We start from the raw sequence: 26,069 nt of genomic DNA, 5'->3' as shown, positions 1-26,069 counted from the left end.
CACGTTTTTTACTTAGAAATTTTCAGCTTTTAAAGATTTAATTGCAGCAAAATGAAGGAAAATCACTTTTAGTTTATAGAAACAAATTTTAAATTTTCATTTCAAGCAGATAATCATTTATTTTTGACAAAAAAATGTTTAATAGCAGCTTTTGGGCAGTTGGCAAATGAAGCGGTGGACGTGTGTGCAGCTGTCGGACTGGCTCTTGACGTAGACGCACACGTTTTTGCCCTTTTTGGCGTCGTTCGGGTATCCGCCGGACCAGAGGGCGCTGTTTTCGGCCAGCACCTCGCCGTCGCCCCACCAGAACTCGCCCGACACGCGCGCGCCGTCCGACGCCGACACGGCCCACACCCACCAGCACGCTTCTGCTATTAATTATTATTTATTAATTGGGGGGGGGGGGAAATTTAAACTCACGGCGTAGCTCGTCAGGAATCCTCTTTCATGCTCGGAATATTGGTGTTTCGTAGTTGAAAAAGTCTAAAAGTTGGATTTTACCGAGCACACCTGTTATTTTTCCAGCATTCCTTGCTATCACCGCGCTACAAAGGGCAAAAATATGGAGCACGGGAAATTCACTTCCGTCGGCGTCGACACACTGGAAAAACGCGTGAAAAAGACGTGCAAAACTGAGCACCGACAAAACATGCATGCAACCTAAAGAAATTTGAAAATTCACAATTAATTTTATTTGATGCCAATGCGCAGGAACTGCTTTTAAATAATTGAGGATTCCAAATGTGCAAAAAATTTTTTAAAAAATTGGGACTTAATGGTGGGGTGCGTTATTTTAATTATTTTGCAATTTCTGAAAACATTTATGAAGTCTCAACCTGCATTGTCTCAATTTAATTAAACTATTTTATTTGAGCATGTTTTTGTTTATTGCTCTTAAGTTTTGAAATTCTGTGACACCGTGGAATTTGGTCGTGTTTCAAATTGACAAATTTTTCAAATAATTTCTACTAACTTGATATTTCAAACTCTGGATCTGATTTTGCGCGCCTGCTGTGACAGCTGGAACTTCCGCAATTGATTTGATGGATGGATGTACGTGCGTCATTCCATATTCCCAGCAGCGTCGGCTTTTAAAGTCACAGAGATTTTTAATGGTCGCTGAATAAAGGGAAAAACCACCACACGCGTCTCTTTGAAGGCAAAATCTTTGAAAAATATTTTAAATGACCCTTTTTTACTCAATTTCTGTTGTTGTCTGAATTGTTTTATTCCAAAGTAAATTACTTGCACTATATTTTAAAATTTTTGCACAAATAATTTTCGATATTTTACGCAGTTACGAACGAGAGCAGAGGCACGGTCGACAGGAAGTGAGAAACGCTATCAATTTTTGCCATTAAAATTGAGAGAGGCGCGAAACACAACTCGTGGCACGAACGTGTCTGCATCCTGTCCAGCCGGTCTGCCGCTCTAATTGCGACATTCTGCTCTGAAATGGACCCGCAATGGACGCGCCATTCTCTGTTGATTGCGCTAACATTTCTAGCCATCTGCATTGAACAGGTATCGAATCCATTTTTCATATATTATAAATAGTAAAATTTAAATAATTCTTTATCATTTTGTAAATTACTGCTTTTTGCTTTCTAAAAATAATTTAACGTGTTTGTCAGGTTGAAATGATCAGGTACAGAGGTTTGTGCATCGCCTCAACGAGCTATGGGGTTGATAATTGCATGAAATTCACATCTAGGTAATCGGAAGATCATCATAAAATGCTGTGGACGAAAGTCCTGCTCGAAATTGCCTCTGAAAAGAGCAAATCGAACAATTAGCACACAATCAACCAAACGGAATTTCATTTCCTCCTCAAAATTTTCGACCGAAAGCTCGGATGAAGGCGTTGAAAACCGTTCTGACGATCCAAAAGCTGAATTACAACCGGAAACAGTGATCATTCGTATGTATATATAGACATCAATTTTTTGTTTGAAAGTGAAAATTTTCAAAGGCAAATAAAAAACAATGGACAGTTTATTTATTTATTGGAACATCTCAATCATTTATTGAATTAAAAAATAAATTTTAATTGATAAATCTGTGCAAAATGACTCATTTATAAATCCGGCAAGCGTTAGGAAACGAATAACTTCAGAAATTATTTTTTTTAAATTAAATAGGAATTTTTTAATTAAGGAAAAAACCAATGCCCTGCGAGCTCTCTTATAGTTATTAGATTTTACTATTCTGGATTTTTCTAGTGACCAATAAAACCTTAATGCTCACGCAGACGAAAGCACGGAAATTTTCATCTCGACACATAATATGGTTGCGACGAACGCTGACAGTTCGATGAGCGTTGAAATAAGCACAATTCCATCATCTACATCTCCTCGTCCTGTAATTTATTTAACCAAATAAGAATTTTTGTCTCTATTGTTTATATTTTTTTGTTCAAATTGGGAAATTGAGGAAACGACGACGCCAGCTGCACGTTGTTTCGCTCCCGCCTGCCCTCAGGAAAATTGCACCAAAAATGTAAAATATATTCATTAACGGACCATTTTAATCTTTCCTGTTTTCACAAAAGGATGCTTTGTTCTCTCGTGGACTTGACAACGTCACCAAGTATCTTACAAGTGCGCGGGCGTTTCTTAAAGATGCGAAAATAAAAACAGTTAATTAAAATATGTACAGATCCTGCGCAGTACGGACTTTGGAAGAGCAGGAATTTCCGTATTTTCATGTTTAGCCATGAATTTCGAACAGTTAATTGTTCCTTAGAAAAATAAAGAAGAAAATAACATTTCGTTTTTATTCTTTTTGCAGTGGAATGACGCGAGAAAGACCTGTTGTTCTATAGGAATGAAGCTTTTGAGCCTGGATTTCGCTTACAAATACTCTGTCTTGTCCCAAATTCTTGGTAAATAATTTAAAGACCGTCACGAAATGCAGTTTATGACAATTATGTGTCAAATCTTTTGACGAAATCATAAAAGGGGATGATAGCGCTGCCCTCGAAGCGAAATTTTGGACTTGGGGCACAGATAACGGTTGCCCCGGAGCATTCGGCTGGTGCGCTGAGAACAAAGTGGTCAGGAATGCGATGTGGGCCAGAAACGAGCCTCGCGTCGGCGGCCACTGCCTCGCAGCGGATGTCAGCAGCAAAAACACGACACTGATGACTGCAGACTGCCGACTGGCTCTGCGATTTATTTGTGAAGTAAGTTCAGCGTTTTATACACACCAGTTGTGTTTCAAGCCTCCAACAGATGGCGCCACCGCGGAAACTTTCGTAATAAATTTAATTTTCCGGCACTTCTGCTGCGATTTCAGACACTATGTGCGTTCTTTCTTTTGACGTGCTGAAAACCAAAATCAGTCCGGCCATTCGCCGTAGAATCGTTGGAAAATATTTTTTATTTCTAACGATAGATTTTCACGATTCTACAGTGATTGGCTGAACCGATTTTGCTTTTCAGCACGTCAAAAGAAAGAAAATTAAGTGGAGAACGCACAGTCAGGGAGGATTGAGTCTGAAATCGCGGCGGAAGGGCCTTTAAAATAAATTTTATTACGAAAATATACGTTGGTGGCCTTATCCAACTGGTGAATTTTGAGAGCAGATCCGGGACACGAGAAATTCTACGAGCAAAGGAGAGGCCATGAAAGACGAGTGCGCAGCCAATTTGAACGTGTCAATCGGTTAAAATCAAAATTTAGCTTGGTTTCAAGCAGACAAATAATTAATTTCAATGCAGATGAGCAGGACAACATTTTCAACAGCTCATCTTTCAGCGCAAGGACCAAGGTTTGACTCGAATAAAAGTCTTAAATCTTCATTGATCGATTTTTTGTTGCATGCATTGCAGTGTTTCTTGCAATGTTTGGGCGAGAGTGGAGGAATTGTAAATATTTACAAAAATACTCATGTTAATTTTTATATAATGCGGGTGAAAAGTTTTCAAATTTGATATAAAATCCATGTTAAAGGTACATAATGGTCGCGTTGTGGACGAGCGCCTGATAAATTTGGCCAAAATCACATCACCCGCCGATGACGTCACACAACTGAACACAAATTTACAAGCTATCGACGAGTGCTCCAAATCCAGCAAGTTTTTAATTACACCGGGGGCTGGGTTGCGAGCTGATTTGGTTTTTCCGCCGGTCAGAAGTCAATATGGCGTCGAAATTTATAGTTGTTTGATTATACGCCCGTTTCGAAGCTGCGCAGTAAACTTGTGCGCATCTCAATCATGCGCAGTATGATGAGATCGCTTCTAAATATCTTTGAGAGGTCAAAACGCATCACTGCGCAAGCGTGACCAAAATCGAAACCTTCTGCGCACTCGTTATTCCCACCAGGGGCTGGATTGCGACCTGTGTTGGTTCCCGCCGGCCAGGAGTCAAAATTTCGTCGAAATAATGGAGGCCAATCAGGAGACAGTCCAGCAGCCAATCGGAAGCGTCGAAAAAGAAGCGTGCCGACCCAATAATTTCGTTCCCGCGTATTTTTGTTACATTTCCATTGGTCTGACGTGCCATCTAACGGTCGATTCGCCAATTACCGGGCTAATCAGCTGTTTGTTCAGAATTAACAACACATAAAGTATTCAATTTTCCCGCCATATCTGACCGTCACGTGAATCCGGCCCCCCGCGGTGTGTATTTCATTTATCACACTGCAGTGCAAAACAAATTTTCAAAACTTAAAATATTTACAAACAAATAATCGAAGAAAATTTATGTTTAAACGTTTTTTCTTCGTGCAGAGGGCATGGACGAGTGTGACACGATAGCCAACGTTTTCCAGTGTGGCCAGGAAAAGGCGCCAAACCTAGTGGCGAACGTGATCACGGCAATAGAATTCAACAGCACAGCAGTTGCGATAAATCAAATCATTATTTTTTTTTAATCTCACGTGACATTTTGTAACTAGGAAAAATCGCCTCTGCAACCAATTCTGGGCGAATGCGTTGATCATAAATGCATAATTCACGTGAGTTAACCAATAAATCAGAAAAAGTTATGAGAAAAATTAAAATCTGTCAGCCTCGCTGGAGCGACGAGTATTTGAACAAAAACAGTAAATTCGCGAAACGAAATTGTAATATTTCTTATTGCAGCTTACTTTTTTATAGCTGCGTTTGGAACTGTTCTGACTATTTGTAACAAGCGCTATTTGCTGGCGGGTTCGGAACGCGTAACAACTGAAACTTTAGTTCAAAAACAGAAATTTGACTAAAAAAATTAAAACACAAAAAGTTTTCATTCGACGGTGCCGGATCTTGGTGTTGCACTTACGGGGTTAAAATAGTTTCGATCGAGACACTGGCGGAACTGCAGTGCATTGTGGACTCACCCCTCGGCAGGTTTTCAAAATTAAACCGATGAACGGTCTAAAATATTTTTTCAGGAGGATTAACTAGACCTGCCGATATATGGACGTCGGCCTCGAGGAAAGGAACGGTCACCGGCTTCCGATGGTGCACGTCCAGAGAGCCGCTGAATTTCTCAATGTGGAAGTGGCACCCGGACATTGAGAAAAACCCAGAAAAGGAAATAATGACGCTGAATATCCAAAACACATTGCAAGATTCTTATTTTTTTGCAAGCTCTGCTGACACTGATGAAGCATTTACTCTTTGCGAACTGTAAATTTAGTAATTTTGGTATACGCACTAATTTGAAACTGCTCATTTTGGTTGTGCTGGCAAAATAAAATTGGGGAAATAAAAAAACGTTCCATTTTCTCCACGACCGACAGTATAGAATTATTTTTAGGGACTTAGGGATTCAAATGAACAAGATGTTTGAAATTTTCCTCAAGTTAATTAGAGCACTACTTGTTTTTAGCGGTTTTAGCGTAGCAGTGAACTTTAGTTGATCTTTTGATAATTGAGATAAACAAACAAGCCAAAAGCGACGAACATCAAGGGAAAGGTCGAGCATATTTTTTTAATTTACGCCTTTTATCTTTGACTTTTCACTTCAAACTCAAGCGATAAAAAGACAGAGAAGCAGCTTTAAATCATCATTTTCCTCCTGCTGCTTTCTTGGTAAGTCCTCTTTGCCCCTTTTTTCGTCTCTAATCTAATTTAAAATTTCTAGAGTTTAAAAATGCGGATTCTCCTAGTTGCTCTGTTTTTGGGAATTGTGTCTGCAGATGCAATTCATTTCACAGGTAAATAAATTCTATATTAAAAGATTTATGTTTTAATTTAAAAAAGCACTCTTGCAGCTGGCAAAAAAAAAACTGCAGTGCGAACCAAATCGTAAACAATAATTCAAATTCCACTCGCCTCGGATAAAATTTGTATTAAAAATCTAGCACTGAATTTGACCACCTTGGCAAACGGCAAGAAATACTTTTTCTCCGCTTTTGAAGTGGGTTTTTATTTTATTTAGAACCTGAAACAGATCAAATTTCAATATAAAATTCGCCAGGTGGATTGGTTTAAAGCGAGAAGCTTCTGCGAAAGCAACAAAATGCACCTGGCAGCGCCGAAGACCGTGGAAGACTCGTACTTTTCTTCGAGAAGGTCACAAGCCGTGAGTTTAAATTTCCCCGAGATAACTCCCCAATTAATATAATTATAATTAATAGCAGAAGCGTGCTGGTGGGTGTGGGCGATGGCGGCGTCGGACGGCGCAAGCTCGTCGGGCGCGTTCTGGTGGGGCGACGGCGAGGTGCTGGCCAAAAGCAGCGTCCTCTGGGTCGACGGAGCACCAGCATTCGTCAACAGGGCGAAAAACGTGTGCGCATTCCTCAAGAGCCAGTCCGACAGCTGCACACACGTCCACCGCTTCATTTGCCAACTGCCCAAAAGCTGCTATTAAACATTTTTTGTTGTCAAAAATAAATGTTTATCTGCTTGAAATGAAAATTTAAAATTGGTTTCTATAAACTAAAAGTGTTTTATCCTTCATTTTGCTGCAATTAAATCTTTAAAAGCTTGAAATTTCTAAGTGAAAAACGTTTGTGATTAATTAACTTATTTCTTTTGATTAATTATCAGAAAATTAAATAATTAAAAATATTCGTGTCTTGCCGGTTGCGTACTTGCGACTTTTGCAGGCGTTTCATTTTCACGCACTCGCGTCTCTCCTTTCCATTTCATTATCTAGAATCTAGAGGTCTCTGCCAGTCTCTGCGCCGGTGAAAAAGGGTGAAAATTAAAAAGTGAAGGAGAGCAACGTCTTCCTCCCCTTCGGGACGCTAAGCATGATCAAAATTCACGTTTCAAATATTCTCAGCCGTGCCAGCCGTTGACTTAAATCCCGCGGCTCAAACCTCTAGCTCCTGTAAATTAATTCTCTTATATAAATTAAAAAAAAATTAAGTGGCTCATCTTCAAAACTAAGAAAAAGTTATTATTAATCGTCTGCAAAATGGATTCAATTCCAAAAAAAAGAATTTTAAAGTTCACGAAGCATGTTTGTACAGCGGGAATAACGGCCTGAATTAAAAAATGGCGCGCAACCCTAGCTCAAGGGAGAAGCTCCCCCTAAGCGTACAAAAAGGAAAGAAAAGAGCGTCTTGTTCATTGTACTTGGTGCGTTCACTCGAGCAACAATTATTCCACTATACTCCAGAAAAAAATTAAATAATGAATTGTCCGAGAGGAGCCAAGTGCAAAAAACGCATCTGCGTTGCCTGCTGCTTCTCAGGTTCGAGTCAAAGGTAAAAATTAGTTCTGCACAAATACCTGTGTCCCAACAATTATAATGAGTCCAAATTTTCAGCGCAAGCATTTCTGCCCCGGAAGCCAGTGAGACGGAACAAACCAATCCGAAATTCTTTGGTAAATGTGCTTTCCGATTCAGTATCTAATTATCCTGAGTTGAATTGCAGCCGAAGAGCAAACGGAGGACCATCTGCTAAGGAAGAAAGAAACTTCGGCATCACTCAGCAACTTTGACACTGAGTTGCAAGGCGAACAGATCAAAAAGCGGGAAAACGAGATTGTCTTGGACGCCAATGAAAATCGCAAGGAATTGGAAGAAAATTCGGAATCGACAGGTTCATCTTGCTTTCGAGTTGGTCCTGATCCAGGTAAGCTCGTCTGTTAAGTAATTTATTTGACTTTGTTATTAATCACGTGAAAATAAAATTTTAGAACGAGTTTCTGAGAGCCAAAATGTTGATGAGATTCCAGCACAAATTCCAGACGCCACAGAAGTTGGATGGGAAAACTTAGCTAATAGCGGTGTTGAACCTGGTGAGGCATATTTTCGTGGCATTTCTCTGTCAAGAAAGAATTTTCAAGCCTCAAAAAAGGCACTTGATGTATGAAAATGTGTACAAAAAATTCAAAGCATTTTTTGGCGTAATTATTATTATTTATTTATGAAATTTTGACATTTCAGAGCCTTCTACAAGTGGGCGTTCAGGCAAGAAGCTGAAGAGGAAACTGAATTCCGATTCAGCGCAGCCGAAGAAAAAACCCAGAAACAGTAAAAGAAAAGCAACTGAGAATCAGGATAAATATAGAAACAAGGGAGTCTGCAAGGTGTGCAAAAAAGAGGACGTCGGCAACATTTATCGACACCGCAATTGGCACAGGTTTGAAGCACTAAATTCAAAAAACCAACAAGAAGAGGACTTGGTATTCATAATTGAAAACATCGACGGAGTCAAAACATTGGTACGTAAAGCAAAGCCCGATGGGTATGAGGAAAAGCCACTGAAGGTGTACTATTGCGATTTTTGTGAATACTTTACGTACAGAAAGGAAGATTTAAAAAAACACATCATGTGTCAGCATTTTCCAGCTGAGCTTAACTCACAAAATTGCGAGTTTTGTCCAAAGTCATTTGCGACGGAGCAACAGCTGAAGCAACACGTAAATCGCATCCACGATGAAAAGTGGGAATGCCGCTCGTGCATTCCAAAAAGAAGCATGGCCTACTTGAAATTTTGGAAACACAAACAAAAATACCCAAGCCACCAAATTATCGAGATTGATTAACAGGAAACGACGCGATAAGGAATAAATTTAAGCACAATTCATGATTGCCAATAGAATCGAAAAAGGTCACGTGACATGCATTTATGTCATGTAACTGAAAGGTATGGATGATTTCCGTGCCTGTAAATTGTCGATAGAAACAAATGTGTCTAATAAACTTATAACGTTGTATTGATTAATTGGCATTTGACGAAATTAACACGTAAATTATTCAAACAGACGAGTGATTTATTTTAATTTTTGTAATTTTCTTTCTCTCTTACTATCTCCCTTTTCTTCAAATTGCGCTTATCTTAATTTTATGTGAGTCAAACGACAAAATTAAAGTCATGTAAAAATCATTTACCGCATGCTGAGAACCCCAATTATTGCGATATTTGGGATACCTCGCAGGCGCATGAGGGGAGTGCAATGCGTTGCACTCACGGTGATTTAATAGTCAGAGGCCCGAAAACCACCAAAAGGCATAGCACGCAAGCTGGTGTGCTATTTGCCAACCAACGATCTTTGTCCGATCGGATTTCTTAACTCCCTTTTGAAATTTCAAACGTAAGTGAGTTTTTATTTGGGCTTCTACCTTATTTATGTGACTTTTGTGCACATTAATTTATCGGGCCATTATCTGACTATTTAATTCGCTACCCTCAGGTGCCCTGCGGGGCCGTTTGGTATTTCTAACACCGACGGCCTGCAGCGCCTTCCTGGGCATCGTACAGGAGAGGTACGGGCATCGCCAATTGTGTCCGCGTGGAACGACCAACCCAATTCCACTCTGCATGCGCCAAACTGACCATACCCTTTGAGCTGTGAGAAGAACGACGACAAGATAGACTTGTGATTAGAGACCCTACCGATAGAAGAATTGTTGAGTAGAATTTTTTGATAAGCGCAATTATTTCAATATCTAAACTTGTTACCCCTTTACTAACCCTTTCCTATTTTTTTATATATTTGTCGCTACACATTATCGCTACGCACATCACCATAGGTTTCGTAATTTGTGTAATAAATCCGACGAATATATTTTCTTTTTATCCAAAGTATTCGCCAATATTATTCATTTTTTTCGCCTTTTCAAAGTGAGCATATTTGTTATTTCCACGGAACCGAGGTCTGCACCGAACCCATCTTCTATTAATTAGGATTAATCTGGATTAGAATCTTGTGTTTTCCTCTGCTATTGGAGGTACAATAGCTGGCATCCCTAAATTCTTTAATAGAGCAAAGTTTGCGATAAACTTAAAAATAAGCAAGATAATTCCGCTCGTATCATTCTGAGAAATAGGAAAGCCAAACATTAACAGTCCAGAAAATGCTGTTTTTATTTTGATATCCTCTTTGAACCGAAAACAGGTCAATGTTGCAGGGGCTTGGTAACCCTAACTTTTCATTCATTAAAATTCTATTTATTTAAGTAATAAATTTTCTAAATGTCTGAAGAATTAGAATTAAACAGAACGCACCATAAAATATTCACACCGATTGAAAACGGTAAAAATCAAATGGCTAGACTTAAATCTTAGAAAATATGATTACAATTTTAATTTTCGAGGATGCCTTCTATTTTTTACTTAAAAAAGTATTAATTTTGACTGAAAGATATAAAAAAATTTCCATCAATCATTCTCGGAACAAAAAGGAAGCATAATTTATGACATTCTTTAGAATAAAGGTTAAAAAGGATACAATTTTTCCATATAAATTATTGTGGATCAGAACGATTCTTGGAATTCGGGTCGAAATTTCAAACCTTAGAGAAATATCAAGAATTTGTCTTCATTATATCTGCTGACAAAGATGTTCATTCTTAGACGAGCTGCTTTTGAAGGAAGAACGTTCCGATTGGGCTCTCCACAATGGAAGCAAAAAAGATTTTTTGCGAAATATGCGGCGAACGCGAGGCGAAAAACGGAGACGATTGCCTCGAATGTTTTATGTAAGACACTATGTAACGGGTTAGTTGTTTCCAGATAAATTAACCAGAGATATTATTGTTCCAGCTTGCATCGGTTGCGTGTTGAGAATCCGCCACCTTCGGATGAACACAATTCTGACGCAGGAAGCACAGCTGCTCAGGAAGAACGCCCTGCGAGGCCGACAGTTGGTCCAGAATTCGCAGTTTCGGGGATTGGAAATCAAGCGTGTGAGTTTTTTTCTTTCAATTAGCGACAAATTAATACTTTTCTTGGCGGTCTTTGCGTTGATATATGAATTTTGAAAATATAATGCTTAACGCGCACTTTAGTCAAATAAGCCCTTTTAGTGATCGAAGCCGCCAACAGATGCGGTGACAATGTACATTTTCTTAATAAATTTAATTTTAAGTAACTTCCGCTGCGATTTCAGACTCGATTTTTCCAATGTGAGCCCTTCATTAAATATGCTTTCTCGTCTTGACATGCTGACAACGGAAATCGGTTCAGCAAATTGCCATAGAATCGTGAAAAACTATTATTTGAAATTTATAAAATCATTTCCAACGTTCTCGATGCGGCGAGTGGCTGGATTGATTTTGGTTTTCAGAACGCTAAAAGAAAGCCCATTAAGTGAAGATTCTGAAATCGCAGCGGAAGTGCCTTAAAATTCAATTTAATTTTTAAAGTATACGCGCGCCAATGACGCCATCTGTTGGCGTCTTCGTAAATTAGGGGCTTGTACGATTCGATATTTTAAGTTTCGTTTTTCGTGGTTTTAAATAACATTAAAATGGTCTCGTTTTAGTGCTGACCGCCGTTTATATTTCTAATATTACTGAAAATGAAAAGCAGCTGCTTTAAAATGTTGTTTCAAATTTTTAGTGCCCGGTTTCCACACTTTTTCCCCCGTGATTCGTTGGGCTCCACTGTTCGTGACTAGGTTTGGCAAATGGAATTCCGAAGAGATGGATGGGAGCAACGAAAAGGAAGAAACGGCAGGTGAGTGTCCAGTGGAAATTATACGACTGAAAAAGAAATTTTAAGAGAATTTATCGAAATCAGAGTCTAAAGCAGTTTTTTATGTGAAGGAGTGGTCAAGGAACATTTAGCGAGTTGTTCTTCTCGAAAAAATACGAAAAGAAAGCTTGAAACTGATCCAGCAGGAGAAGAGAGGAAGAGAGCGGCCTCCAAACAAGAAGGAAGGAATGGGAAGAAGAAAGAAAATGGCGGTTCCGAGGTAAACACATCAGCAGTCAGAGAGGAAAGTACAAAAATGAATCCTCCCTTGCAACAGCACAAGGTTCAAGCACTGGAAGACCCGAAAGAAAAGACCAAAAATAGTGACAAGGGAGTCTGCAAGGTGTGCAAAAAAGAGGACGTCAGCAACATTTATCGACACCGCAATTGGCACAGGTTTAAAGCACTAAATTCGGAAAACCAACAGGAAGGGGACTTGATATTCAAAATTGAAAACATCGACGAAGTGAGAACGTTGGTACGTGTACCAAAGCCCGATGGGTACGAGGAAACGCCACTGAAGCTGTACTATTGCGATTTTTGTGAATACTTTAAGTACAGAAAGGACGATTTAAAAAAACACATCATAGGAAAGCATTTTCCAGCTGAGCTAAAAAAATGCGAGTTTTGTCCAAAGTTATTTTCAACGGAGCAACGGCTGAAAAAACACGTATATAACATCCACGTTGAAAAGTGGGAATGCCGCGAGTGCGAAGTAACCATGGCGTACAAGGAAAAGCATCGTCACATTACAAAAAACCCGGACCATCTGGTTAGCGAGATAGGAAGACAATATAAAGCCACAATTAAATGAGTTTAAATTGAACCATAATCCAATTTTGGCAAATCGCAATAGAACTGGAATTTGTGCCAAGGAAATGTAGAATTTAACCCTTTAAGATTAAATTATGACTGTGGAAAGCAGACAAACTGATTTCATTTGATACACACTGCATTTAAACATCTACAATACCAACAAATGGTATTATTTGTCTTATATAGATAATCAACAATAGGAATTCAATAACATATTTATAAAAACAACAAATTTTCTCAACTAATTTATTTTTTTTCAACTAAAGCCTCGAGAAACCGAATCGTATTTTGGTATGCTCTTTGTTGCTGCAACCACTTTATTAAAAACAGCTGACTCTAGAGTCAGTGACAATAAGTGAAAAGGAAATCTTGACGTTAGTGCTCGAGAATTTTAAAAGCGAGAAAAATTCTCTTTTTCGATGTCGTACTCACATTTACATGAAACAGGTATTCCAACTATTCTTCGTCTTCGAATAATTCCTCTTTTACTTTGAAAATTTGATCAATATCATTTAGGCAGTAGGCAATTAGGAAACCATCTTCTGCTCCAAAAAACTATCATAAATTTAAATTACAGTGTTTCACAATGTGTATAACTTTACATCTGATCGCAAAAATCAGGATTACACAGTGTTTTTTTCCAAACATATTAAAAAGGATATTTGATGCGCTGTACATTTATAAATTTTCGTGTGAAAAGAAAGAAATGAGCCGACGAACTACAATGAATAATTAAATAATTTCTAAAACATATTTTTGACAAATATTTAAGCTTTTTTTCTTAAAATAAAATGTTTTTATAAGGAAGGTGCGATTAGAGGCCAATTTCACACCTCTCTGGCGGTCGCTGACAATAGCTTTGATAACTCAATGTAAATTACCTGCACGCCGAGCCAAAAGCGGAAAAGTCGCTTATCTGCTCGCCGCGTCGCACGCACAACTCTGCCTTTTCTCTGAATTACTTCATTTGCAAACATTTCCTTATCTTTTTTTTTTCATTTTAATCAAATAAGCCTTGATTATAAAAACAAACCTTGACTGGAAAACTAAATGACAATTGTCTCCGGGCGATAAAACAATATTTTTCATCTCGCTTTTTTATGCGAAAATAAATAAATTATTTCACACGCGGCTACGTGTTTGCCAATTTTGCCATCGCACGCCAGTTTCCTATTAATTTTAAAAGAGTGCTGGCGAGCGCTCGTCATTGCAACGCAAGAGAGTCAAATGTGAGCATTTGCTCCGATTCCAACATTGAGAACTTTTATTCTAGTAAAATACGTAATTAATATTCCTTTGAAAACCAGCGCCTGCTGCGAGTGGATTTCTGCAACCGGCGTTGAGTTATTGCTTAGCGAGTTGCATACGTTCTCTTTACCATGCGTTGAAATCGAGATCTCTCTCTCTCAATATTATCCAAAGGCGCTCAGAAAAAGAAAACGCATGCAACCTGCGCCGCAAACAAGTCGAACCGGTTGCATAGTTTCAAGGTTTTATCAGAATGAACGTGCGGTGTTTTCTACTTTCCTCATTTTATTTCACGCCTCCAACTTAAACTATATAAAAGAGGATCAGTTCACACTTTTGCGCAGCTAAGGAGCTTTCCCTTCCTTTTTCCTTTTCCCTTAACCAAAAGTTTGTCGGCGTCCCAGCCATTTTTTCATAGTAAAACGCTTCCTTTATCTTCCCGTGTAAAAACTATGGCGAAAAACGTGAATTTCGGCCCGAAACGCAGCCAGTCAATGCGGGGAGGTGCCGAATGGTGTTTCCTGCAGTCAAAATCTCGATCCGGCCAACAGGACAATTGAGAAAAATATTAAACAAAAGTTGGCTTCTTTTTTTGTCGGATTTTTGGGGGAGTTGCAAGTGCCGGAGGTAACCGCGGAGGCGGCAATGGTTCCAGATTTACGCAGAATTTAATGGCGATTCTAGCCAACATTGATTTCGTCCTGTACGACCCATTGGAGCAGAGCTACGATTTTTTAAATGCAGAAAAACGCGATTTAAATATTTAATTATTAATTTAATGGGCCCAGCGATGCGCCTGCACTTACATTCATTGCTAATTAGAATTTTTCGCGTACAAAGTGCTCAGATAATCAGGGTAAAAGGGTAAAAAAGTTAATAAAGTCGAAACTCCCCTAAGAATAACACACACGGCTTCGTTTTGACCGTGCGCGAGGTCCCTAGCGGCCTTGAAACTCGAGATTCGGTTAGCGTTCGCCGAGACAACACGCTAACGGAGTTGTGACCGGAATTCTGGAGAATTCGGTCACGTGATCAGTCGTTAGTTGGCGCCAGCAGATCATTAAAACGTTCACGCCGGCGAGGCGTGAAGTGTCGAAACGAAAACAATCGCTTAAAAACAGTCGATAATGCATAAAACTGAACGAGCTGGCGAAAACATAAAATTAACGAGTTAGCTGGAAATGTAGAAAAGCATTGCTTGTGTGCGGACCCAAGTTGGGTAATTAAAACGGAATGGCTTGGGTCGAGAAATAAAAAGAGAAACAATGTATCAATATTATGTCTATGTGTGAAAGCATGTGCTTGCAATTAGTAGAGGCGTGGAAGGAGAGAGAGAAACGGGGTGACGACGTGGAAAAAGGACGGACGAAAAGGACAGTTCGGTCGGGTGCGGCCGAGGGTGCAGTTGAGTGAAGTGAAGTGCTACCGAGTGAAGGATTAGAAACTGTTGGTGTCTGGAGCCCAGGAGAAGTCATCATCAAGAGATCCGTTTGGAAATCCATCCCGTGGTCCTCTCTCTCTCTCCTGACGCGACCTCATCGTGTATTATCATCATGTTTGCGAAAATAAAGGTACGTGGTTGTTCCCAATGTTTGTCGTTTCCCTCCCTCACGGGTCTTCCCCGGGCGAGTTGTTAGGGCTTAGATTAAGGGTAGGCAGGTTAGAAGGGTAGAGTTAAGTTTGCGGAGCACAGGTGATGCGGCAGCGTAGCGGAGTGTCCGAGCGGTGAAGAAGAAGGGCGCTGACCGGCGGAAGGCATCCGCCTACTCAGCGAGACGAGGAATGCACCGCGAGCACGGCGACCAGCGAAAGTAAGTCAGGGGCGTTATAATTGAATAATTAACGCCTCACAGGAGTGCGGAAATCTCAGCAGAGGAAAAGAGCTAATTACGACAAACTGACGAAATTCTGAAGTACAAATTTTGTGAGTGCACGGCCCGCATTCAGCGCTTGGTAATTTTGATTGCCACGAACAGCGACCGCGAGCTGTTTCGTGCGATACGGCGTCCCTTTCGTGCCGTGCACTTGACCCTCTGACACAATTCTACGCTTCAATTTGGATAAAAAAATTAATTAATCAACAAGTTGATGGTTTTAATGGCGAAATTTGATTTTGCCGCGGATTTAGGAGCATCATTCGAAAACCAAAACATATTTGTTTGCTGACCAGCATGGACGGTTCCGCGCCGATGAATCCTTTGTCCAACCACATTTTTTTATTTATAATTAAAAAGATTGTTAATTAATTTAATAGGGAAATTATTGCGATGGGCCAAGGTCGAAAATCTCTTGGCTCTGCATTCGCCGAGGGTTTTAAATAATAAAATTAATTTTTTATCCAAGTATATAGTCATGAGATAATTAATAAAGGTGTGGAATGCTAGGAAAACATTATTGAAAACTATAAAAAGTATAGAAAATGTCGAAAACTCTTGCAACTTTTTGTCCTAATTAATTATTCAGACACCATAAAATATCGATTTCTTTTGCGTGTGAAGATTTTGACGCAGAGGAACACGCTGAAGATGTGAATGTGACGAGCGATCGCTGAAAAAACCACATCCCGAGATTAAATAGACCGCGAAAATCTTTATTTTATTCTGCTGGAAGAGCCAGTGACAAAAAGCAGCGTGTTATGCGTGTGTGACACGCACGCTATCGCAGCTTGTGCGGCGGCGGCCATGCCAGTTTTTCCTCCACCTCCTCTGACAATTTTTGAGAAACATTTTTCTATTATGTAGTCCATCTGACAAGTAAGTTTTATGATTAAAAAAATTAAAAGAAGCAAAAAATTGTATTTAAAAATATTGAGACACTTTTTCCAGCGTGAAAATGAAAAATATTTTTTATGATTTGTTTGTTTTTAAATTTCAAAGTTGAAACTAGGCGAAATTTAAAAATCCGATGTTTGCTCGCTGTTTTTCACCCTGAAACAAAAACACTGTGAAATTATTCTCTCCCGAGAGCCAAGAAAAAGCGGGTCTTTAGTAGTCGCAGTTGTGTGTGCGATGCGAGTCGTTCAAATTTTGATAAGGCTCTGTCGCTGTTAAATTCACGATTCACACACTCGCTCGCGGCGGCGGGCTCAATTTTTCGATCAAAAAAGCCGCAACACCAGGGCAAAAATGATCTAAAATCCTTAATTGGTTCCTGAATCATCATTATTTAGTTCGTTATCATCCCCCCGCCCATATCCAGGGTTCGCCAATTTTGCAACGCGCGAAAAGGTGCCACTGGAAAAATTTCACGCTAAAAAGTCAGCAATTTTGGAAAATCACGATGAGAGCTAAAATGTTAATAAAAAAGCTGTTAATTTAAAAGAAGTGAGGAAGGAGGACCAAAATTTATAATCTCTTGCGTGAAATTGGTGAAAATGGCATCCAAAATTATCGGATTTCCTGCAGACGCGAGCATTTTATCTTCGGCCGCTTTTGATGTTTCATAAATGTGATCATGCAAGATCCGACACAACTGCAAAATTGTAAAATTGTTCATATTTGAGTTAAATATTTAATAAGGCATTTAACAAGGCTGCACGCGCGGTCCTTCAGGCGCCTTCCGCCCTGCGGGCAACTGACCTGACCGTCGACACGCGTTGAGCCCTGAGCTCAGGTGGTGTGACCTGACGAAATCGTTGAAGGGCAGCATCCACTAATTTTTTCGCTCGAAATCGCTGAAAATGCATCAAAAACCGGCCTGGGTGCGGTTTTAAGGTCGGGGTACCCTGAAAAAGGTCGTCACGGTATGCCAGGTCGAAGCCCCATCAAAGACCTGTCCGACGAGGGATCTTGGTTGAAGATCGGATTAGCGGCCGAATTTCAACAAAAATAAAACCATTTTCAAATCTCCACGAGCGCAAAACCGAAAAAAACTCAAAAATTAATTTTAGCAAAGCCTCAAAGATGAAACTCGAAATTTGGGTTTATTTTAACTCCCCCGATGTGATTCAGTGGCTAAAAGAGAAAGAAATTTGCCAGGAGTGCCCGTTTACGCTGCTCGTTGATGTTGAGAGTGGAAAAATTTTTGGAAAAAAATCGCCATAATTCGTCTTTGAGCCACATAATTTTCAAACTCGGTTTCGCATTATTTTTCGTCAATTAAAAGAGGATAGGGCACTAATTGTGGCAGAATTAAAATTAAAGTAAATGATTTTCCATGTTATCCTTATTTTTAAAAGTCTCTCCTTCCTTCAGCCCTGAGGTGGCCGCACGAGTAAAACTTTTGTCAGGAAAGCCTTAAAATAGGCCAAATTAATTTTTGGAATTTGAAATTAATCTCGAAATCTCTTTAATCTAATGTTAGAGTGGAGGGATGGTTATTCTCAAGGGGAGTTTCGATTTTATCCAATTCTTTAGCCTTTCACCCCGACTATCTGCGGCGCTAATACCGTGCAAAGGCAGCACATTGTGTGTGTGCACTTTTGAATGAGAGCGAGCGGTGTGCCGGCGGGCCCGTACGGGCGCCGCAAAAACTTGGTGCGTCCAAACCGCGTTTTTCCGCCTTAAAAAAGTAATAACGCTGCGCTGCTGATATGGGCCGTATGTAGGGTAGAAAAGCAAAACCTTCTCAGACTCGGTAGGAAATTTATTCACAAATTCTACCCCCGTGAACGCCCGCAGCTCCCGAATTTCGAGCAAGAAGACAAATTTTCTTAATTCACCTACGGGCTGGATCGAGTATTATAGGCTTCAAGACACTTTATTTCGCACCGAGAGGCGTCCATTGACCGGATTTCAAGCTAAAATTGGCGGATTTGGTGAATATTTAATCCGGGAAGATAAGGAAGTGGTTTAATCACCCCTTGCAGGGCCACACGAAAAAACCGATCCACGTTTAAAACAAAATAAGTTATTTCACGCATGTGCGGCACACAAATTGCTGTGCAATTTTCCGCCTATGTTGAAAAGAAACCGCACGTACCGAAGAAAAATTGTGTGCTGCTATCTGACACGAGGTCATTGCTTTCCCATATTTCTATTTTATTTCTCTCTTCATGGAAGCGATAAAAAAGTTTTTATCGTTTCCACTCTACGGAAAAAGAGGACAACTAATGGCCTGGTGAAATAGCACTTCAATTTTTATCAAGACGGAAACAGGCCGTGATAAAATATTATTTCTTGTGGAATGACGTTTGTAGGTTTATCAATGCGGAAAAGAGAAAATTTCCAACGCGGACGAACGTGATTCGTCGAAATTTTCTTGCTATCTATTCAGTGCCTTCTTCTGTGAATATAAAAAGGGCAGAAAAGCGTTGAGTGGCACATACTGTCATTGGCACGATGCCCTCGACTAATTGTAAGGTGCTTCTGCTTTGTCAGCTGCTCGTCTCAGGTATGCGACTTTTATACTTACTCAGGCTTGGAATCGTTCTTTTTTCCCTATTTATTCTCTCAGCATTGAGAACGAACCACAAATTTTTTTACTCTTTCGTGCTTGATGTTTAAGGTGACGAGAAAATTGCTAGTGAACAACTATGTTTGATATACATTACGATCGATCAATAATACTGGTACCGATGTAATCGATCTATTGTAGTCGGGCACCCAGGGGAGAGTGCACAACACAATCAGGGAAATAAGCACCCCTCACGGAGGGGAGTGCTCTCTCTCTTTCTCTCCTTCTGATCACCTCCCTCCACTCTCCCCTTTGGGCGCCCAACAATAATTACTTGGACTACTTCAGTACCAGTATTGTCGTCAGATAAATCGCCGACACTGTTGAAAGGCGCTTGATATTTTTAAAATCCTTACCCCTAGCGAATCGATTGATTATCTATTGTTTCAGTTGGCTGGGGCCAGTCGATTGTTGACGTCAGCCCCTCAGAGTTTCCCTACGTCGTGAGTGTGCTCAATTAAATTCTCCGTCATATATGAGCTCACAAGCTTTAATTTCAGGTGAAGGTATCTGTTCTAGGAGCGTCCTACCCTTATACCGAAGCAGCAGCAGTCATAAGCAACAAATACGTCCTAGGCTCAATAGTCGTAGCCTCTCAATCCCGTGAATAAATACAATTTTAAAATTATTCGCGCGATGCTATTGACAATTTTTCCAGAGCATCGAACTTGACAGTCACGGAACAATCTGGAGTGGTTCGGCCTGTAGCCAGGGTGTATCCCATTGTGGGCGGTCTCGTGGCTTTTCTGAAAGTGTGCAAGGATTTTGAAGGGGCGACCATGCCGTTGACAAACTCCAGCTTCAACGACCTTTCTGCTGATGTCAATAGTACCGGACTTCTGCTCTTCTACAATGCGTCGTCGGTTAGTTTTGTCCTTTGCACGAAACCTCCTTTTTAATCTTTTTTTCTCTTGAAGCACGTCTTGAGAAAATTGCCTGCCTCCGCGATGAGCGATGCAAGCTGCCCTTTATCCACGGGAGGTTTTTTTCTTTGCATGTACCAGGATCCCACTCCAGGATTTTGCTCGGTGAGTTCTTTCTTGCTTTATATAATCCTCTGCGGACGAAGACTGACATTCATTTCCATTATCTGCAGTTTGTGAGTGATGTAGCAGAAACCTACTACAATCTGGCGCTAATTTCTTTTGGAACTCAAGTTCAAGGATTTTCGGTGGATATAAATTGTGATTTCGCGACTGGCACTATGAACGATACTTGGGCGTTTCTTAACTACGGCTTCCTCTACCCATATATCATTGCTGCAATTCCCTAGGTTGACATTAAATAATTTCTTTTGAAACTCTGTGGAATTTCATGCAATAAAGAAATCAACCCTCAACCTTTCAACACTCGTCTTTTATTTAAGTTGAAACGTATTTACAAATTCCTGTTTTTTTCCATCGAATAAAATTTAATTTTGCTTGTCAATTTAATTTGTCATTGAGATAAAAAAAATGAGCGACGAGAGACAGATGAACTTGCTGGCGGCGTTCAAACTGCTTCACCCTGGCAGACCTGAAAAAGCTGGTCGTCAAGTTTTAATAAAATAAAATTTTGCTACGGACGGCCTGCTGTCAGCTCGCTTTATATTTGTTCATTGCCAGGAGCAGCGACTGCGATAAGGCACTTGACGCTCTGACATATATTTCATGCTTTATTTTAAATTATATTAATTCAAATTGGTGGTTTTAAAGGTGAGATTCGATTTTCACGCGGAATCTGGAGCAATTAACCACCGAGTGCAGAACAGTTGCACTTGACCCTAGGAGACGAATTGCTTTAAAAAGTTCATTTCAATTCCACCTGACCAAAGGCGCAGGTTGCAGAGAGTCAAAGCAGAGCTCAATTTCATCCAGGAGAATTTGTAATAAAAAATATTATTTAATTTTTAATGCTTCATAACATAATAAATGTGCATGGTTCGATTCTGCGCGGTTTTTATATATAATTTTCACGTCAAATCCTCATTTCCTCTCGTCTTCTTTGAAAATTACGCCATCGACACGCAACTGCTGCCACCACATGCATTACAAAAACGTGGTTTTCGCGCCCAAAGTGATCGAATTGAGAGACGTCCAAGCAGCTTATAACTCTGGCAGTTGCTACGCGAGGGCACTCGGGCACTGCACCTCCGTGACCGCTTTGCTTTTTGATACCGGTTAGCAAATTATTAGAATATCCCCGAATAAAACCTCTTTTTACTAAAAATGATCATCAATCGCATTTATAAAGCAATAAATAGTAATTTTTTGAAATTTATGGTATTTTTAGTTTCAGTTTTTTAATTAACTGAATTTTTTACATGTTTTTAAACCGGTTTGTTTGGCCAACCAACCGGCACCTGGCACCTGGCACCTGATGATGACACAAACAAACACAAACGTCAAAAGGTAAACAAGCTGATTGAGCCGGCGGCCGTGTTTTTCTCGCGAATTGCGCACATTTGGCACGTTTTTCGCGTTTTGAAGACGATTGGCGGGGATGCAGCGGCTGTTGCACTCGTCGGCGCCGCTGTCGGCGCCGCCAAACAAGGCCTCGCTCGGCAAGCTGCGGAAAAAGAGCGGCGACACGTTCAGATAGTGCATAAAGGCGCTCAAGAACTGCGGAAACCACGTCGCCAAGGTACCGAAAAAAACCTGCAGAGGTGTAAAGGGTCCTCCGACCCTGCAGGGTGCACCTCCGAGGGAAATATTTTTTTAGTAGCAAATTTTTGAGAACCTTTAAATTTTTACCATAGGTTCCTAGCTGTCTCTCAGGGCATTCAATTTTTCCTCAAAATAGTTACTATTTGACCTTTCAGGTGGTATCGTGAGGACTGCGAAGAAATTGCTGCCGATGGCCGTCGGTCAGCGAATTCCCCTGGTACCACCAGGTCTCTTAAGAATCTCAAAGGTGCGTTTTACCCTGACCCTAAATTTGCGTTATTAATTTTTCAAAATAAAACTCAGGTTTGACTGGTGGGCCGTGGAAAGAATTTTGGCAGGGTGCAGGAGGTGCTGTCGTCCCAGGTCGACATCGGAAAGGTTTGAAAATTTTATTAAAAATCAATTTTCGGCTCTCTAAGTAATCGAAAACCGGTGTTAAATTGGTAAATAAAGAGCTTTTTGAAACTAAATATATAAATCGATTCTAAAAAAATATTTTTGGCAGGTACCTGTTGCGTGAGGAGCTTGCAGACCTGACGAAGGTTGGCAGAAGCAGGAGGTGCGGAGTAAATGGTACCCTGAGCAGCGACTCGCAGGTGAAGGCGGAGCAGCAGCACCGCGCGGCGGCTCCACCTCGTCCTCCGAGAGGTCGCCTTCGAGCGTTGAGCGGCCGCAAGTCGCGCTCTCGTAAGGTTATTTTTATTAAAATGTTTATTCATTAAGCAAACGCACGAAAATAAAATGCACAATCTGATTTTTAGCTGTAATTTGGGATCTTCTCATGAAAAATTGTAAAACGGCAAAATTAATTTAAAATTAAGAAATAGCCAAATAATGTGCTTGAAAACGAAAATAATTTGCATTTTGTTAACATAGATAATAGATATTTTACCCGAATCAAGGATAAATTTGCTTCAATACATTTTTTCCAGTCTGTTCTAGGCCAGAAACTCTAAATTTATTTCGATTTTACGCAATTCTGCGTATTTCTATGCAATTTTAAAAAATCTGCTTTCAGGTGGACCCTGTGAGCATCCACCTAATGTCTGCGGCGCCGGCTGGCATGCACACATACCTCCGGCGACGGCGCCGTTTCTCGCCAAGTGGCGCCGCGCCCACGAGCAGCTTGCGGGCCCGCCCGGCGCACCAAGCGGCCCACGTCGCTACTGCTGGCCGCCGGCGGCCAACAGGCCCAAGTACTCGAGCACCGAGTCGATGGCCACGAGCAGCAGCATGTCCAAATGTCCAGCATTGACTCGCCGCGCAGCTCCACCACCACCTCCGCTAGCAGGTTTTTTTATTTTTAAGAATAAAAATGCTTGGTATTCAACATTTTTTATTTTGCAGACGCAGCGACTCGCTCAGCTCGCACTCGTCCGGCCGACTCTGGCGGCGACCTCCGGAGGGCCGTGACTGGGCGGTGTCCACCCCTCGGCCTGCTCTCCAACGAACTGCCCATTTCGGACAAGTCGCACGAGCCAGCCTCCGAAACCTCGGACAATAACAGGTGAGTTTTTGAGAAATTAATTTCGGCGGAGATTTGAACGCTGGGTTTTTTTGCAGAAAGTGGCAGAAAAGGCGTCGCCGGAGGGGAGGAAGCGGCCGCGACGCCGGTGGCGACACACGAGCTGCCGTGGGACATGCCGAAAGACAGTAAAAATTGAACGTGAACCTGGGCTGCTCCGCCCTGAGCGCCAGGGGCGACGACGTCGACGTCAGCATCCCCCTCGAGCGGCAAGGGTGAGCTAGCCTTTCGGCTTACTCTAAATTTTTGTCACATTTTGCGTGTGACTCAGGTGGCCATCACGCGCGTCGAGGCTGAGGTCGAACTGCGACTGCACCCTGAGGGCAGCTAACTCGTCAGGAACGGCGACCAATCCCGATTAAGGCAATTGTTTAATCAGTAAATAATGGCCTCCATTATTCGGGCGAGATGCTGGCCAAAAAAGGTGTCCTCTGGTCCGGCGGAGACCCCAACGACGGCGAAAAAGGGCAAAAACGTGTGCGTCCACGTCAAGAACCAGGCCGACGAGAAGCTGAGGGACGAGAGCTGACGCTCCGACAACCACCGCTTCATTTGTTAACTGCCTCAATACTTTTAGGCTAAAATCAACAATAAAATCGATAATATCTCACGATAATTACTGTTATTCATTTTTTTGTTTTAAAATAAATGTTTTATTTGTTTAAATAATCTACAAGATGCGTGTATTATTTTTTTCTCTAAACACTTAATTATTTATTTGCTCTGAAAGCAGGCCAAGTGCTCGAGTAAAATTGATTAAATTCGCTGATTAGATAAATAAAAAGCTTTCCAGGTCTCGCCGGTTGCATAGTTGCGACTTTTGCAGGCGCACGGCAGCGGCGTCAAAGTGGACGGCAGCTGCACCCCAACGACACCCTCGAGTCGCCACCCTTCCTCCGACCCGATGTCCACTCGGCCCTCCCTCCTCAGGTGCCGCGCTTCAACCACCTCTGCAGCTCTGCAAATATATTAAAAAGTTGTCCATTTTTGGGATTTTAGAATGGAGTTTTTATATAAGTTTGCATTGGATTCTTCCTGGATTTGGCGGACCTTATGACAGGATAGGCTTCGGCATTCTTGAAAATATCCATGCGTCGCCAGGTCGCCACCCCAGTTCGTCTGGATGCTTGACAGATTCCAGTGTCCCTCTCAATATCAGGAACCAAATTTTAAGTTTTTTTTTTTCAAATACAAAGCTCGATAGTTTAAATATCCGTTTGTGTTAATTCAATTGAATATTATTGAAATTATCGTTTCAGCCAGGAAAAGCTAAGACCAAAGCAGAAAAATTAGAGGAGATAGCAAGATTTTTAATTAATTTATTTTCAAATGTTGCCAAATGAATTCTTATACTCTGCAAAGAAAGAGTTAATACTAAAATTAAAATGTGGCAGCGGCCTGCTCTCAGCGCTTGATGCTCGCTTTTTGTTTTTTCATTGGTACACCGCAGCGACCGCGAGCTGTTTGCTGCGATAATAAAAGGCGTCTCTTTCCTACTGTGCAATCGACCGCCTCTTACACAGATTTTACGCCTCAATTTAAATAATAAATTAATAAACAAATTGGTGGTTTTATTAGCGAGATTAGATTTCCCCGGGGAATTAGGAGCGTCCACTATTCCACCGAAGTGTTTTCATCTTTCATAAGAATGCACGTGTTTCGAAAAATGCTTAAAATTGCAGAAAAACCCGCAAAAGACATGCAGTTGTTTTTTCCGGAAAAATGTGGGTTTTTGCGAACCCTGCCCATGTCGCGATATCACGAATTAAATTAATATTTTGCTACTCACCAAGAAGCAGCAATATTAAATTAAATGGCCACGCTGAGCAAAAGCGATCATCTGTCGATCGCCCTTGCACTCGCTGACGCCGTTTTCTCCACATTAAAAGATTATGAAAATTCATCTTAATTTCAAGCAGATTCCCTAAACAAGCTGTCAATTTAAAAGAATAGTGAGAAAGAAGGAGGAAAATTTATAATCTCTTGCGTGGAATTAGTGAAAATATTCAGATTTCCTGCAGACGCGCGAGCATTTTTTCATCTTCGGCCAGATGATTTGTCATAAACTCGATCGTGCAAGATCTGCCAGCACGGCGAGCGTAAAATCTTTCATAATTTGAGTTGAATATTTAATAAAGAATTTATTAACAAGCGGTTGGCGCGGCGCGCGCCGCGACGGCTGCCCGCGCTGTCCTTCAGGCGCCTTCCGCCCTGCGGGCAACTCACCTGACCGTCGAGACGATCGCGCCACACGCGTTGGGTCCTGAGATCAGGTGGTGGGACCTGACGAAATCGTGCAATCAAATCGAGCACATCAAAATCCGGTCTTTGGGGCGGAACTCAGGTCGAGTGCCCTGAAAAAGGTCGTCAGGGTATGCCAGGTCGAAGCCCCATCCGAGACCTGTCCGATGAGGGGTCGTGGACGACGATCGGATCAGCGGTTGAATTTAAATAAAAATAAAATCATTTTTAGAACATTTCGACTTTTTCGAAAAATCGGTGGAAAAATTTGTAGTAATTCGAAATATGATCCGATTTTGGAAAACCTTACACGGAAGAATGTGCCCCATCT

At 41.0% G+C, this 26,069-nt stretch overlaps 1 protein-coding gene and 3 long non-coding RNA genes across 4 annotated transcripts; all 4 read left to right on the top strand.

The window, feature by feature from the left end:
• The first annotated feature begins 1,429 nt into the window (after positions 1 to 1,429).
• Positions 1,430 to 4,434, top strand: LOC135934214 (uncharacterized). Its single transcript, XR_010574086.1, has 12 exons — positions 1,430 to 1,524; positions 1,635 to 1,656; positions 1,715 to 1,921; positions 2,252 to 2,499; positions 2,552 to 2,600; positions 2,659 to 2,729; positions 2,791 to 2,884; positions 2,961 to 3,184; positions 3,588 to 3,666; positions 3,723 to 3,772; positions 3,834 to 3,869; positions 3,955 to 4,434. It is a non-coding gene; the product is annotated as an uncharacterized LOC135934214 (long non-coding RNA).
• Positions 4,435 to 4,652: 218 nt separating this feature from the next.
• Positions 4,653 to 5,762, top strand: LOC135934405 (uncharacterized). The gene is made up of 5 exons (XR_010574114.1): positions 4,653 to 4,846; positions 4,904 to 4,963; positions 5,017 to 5,050; positions 5,106 to 5,167; positions 5,230 to 5,762. It is a non-coding gene; the product is annotated as an uncharacterized LOC135934405 (long non-coding RNA).
• A 430-nt stretch (positions 5,763 to 6,192) lies between these two features.
• LOC135939125 (uncharacterized) lies at positions 6,193 to 6,505 on the top strand. Its single transcript, XR_010574719.1, has 3 exons — positions 6,193 to 6,239; positions 6,296 to 6,351; positions 6,412 to 6,505. It is a non-coding gene; the product is annotated as an uncharacterized LOC135939125 (long non-coding RNA).
• A 15,303-nt stretch (positions 6,506 to 21,808) lies between these two features.
• LOC135943593 (uncharacterized) lies at positions 21,809 to 24,167 on the top strand. Its single transcript, XM_065490225.1, has 8 exons — positions 21,809 to 21,897; positions 22,128 to 22,199; positions 22,276 to 22,350; positions 22,478 to 22,659; positions 22,991 to 23,263; positions 23,320 to 23,479; positions 23,536 to 23,712; positions 23,769 to 24,167. Exons 1-7 carry the CDS (start codon positions 21,809 to 21,811, stop codon positions 23,627 to 23,629), a joined length of 945 nt encoding a protein of 314 aa, XP_065346297.1. The 3' UTR covers positions 23,630 to 23,712; positions 23,769 to 24,167.
• The last annotated feature ends 1,902 nt before the right edge of the window (positions 24,168 to 26,069 follow it).

Source organism: Cloeon dipterum, chromosome 1 (assembly GCF_949628265.1).
Source record: "Cloeon dipterum chromosome 1, ieCloDipt1.1, whole genome shotgun sequence".
NCBI lineage: Eukaryota > Metazoa > Arthropoda > Insecta > Ephemeroptera > Baetidae > Cloeon > Cloeon dipterum.
This window is presented reverse-complemented; position numbering and strand designations above follow the sequence as displayed.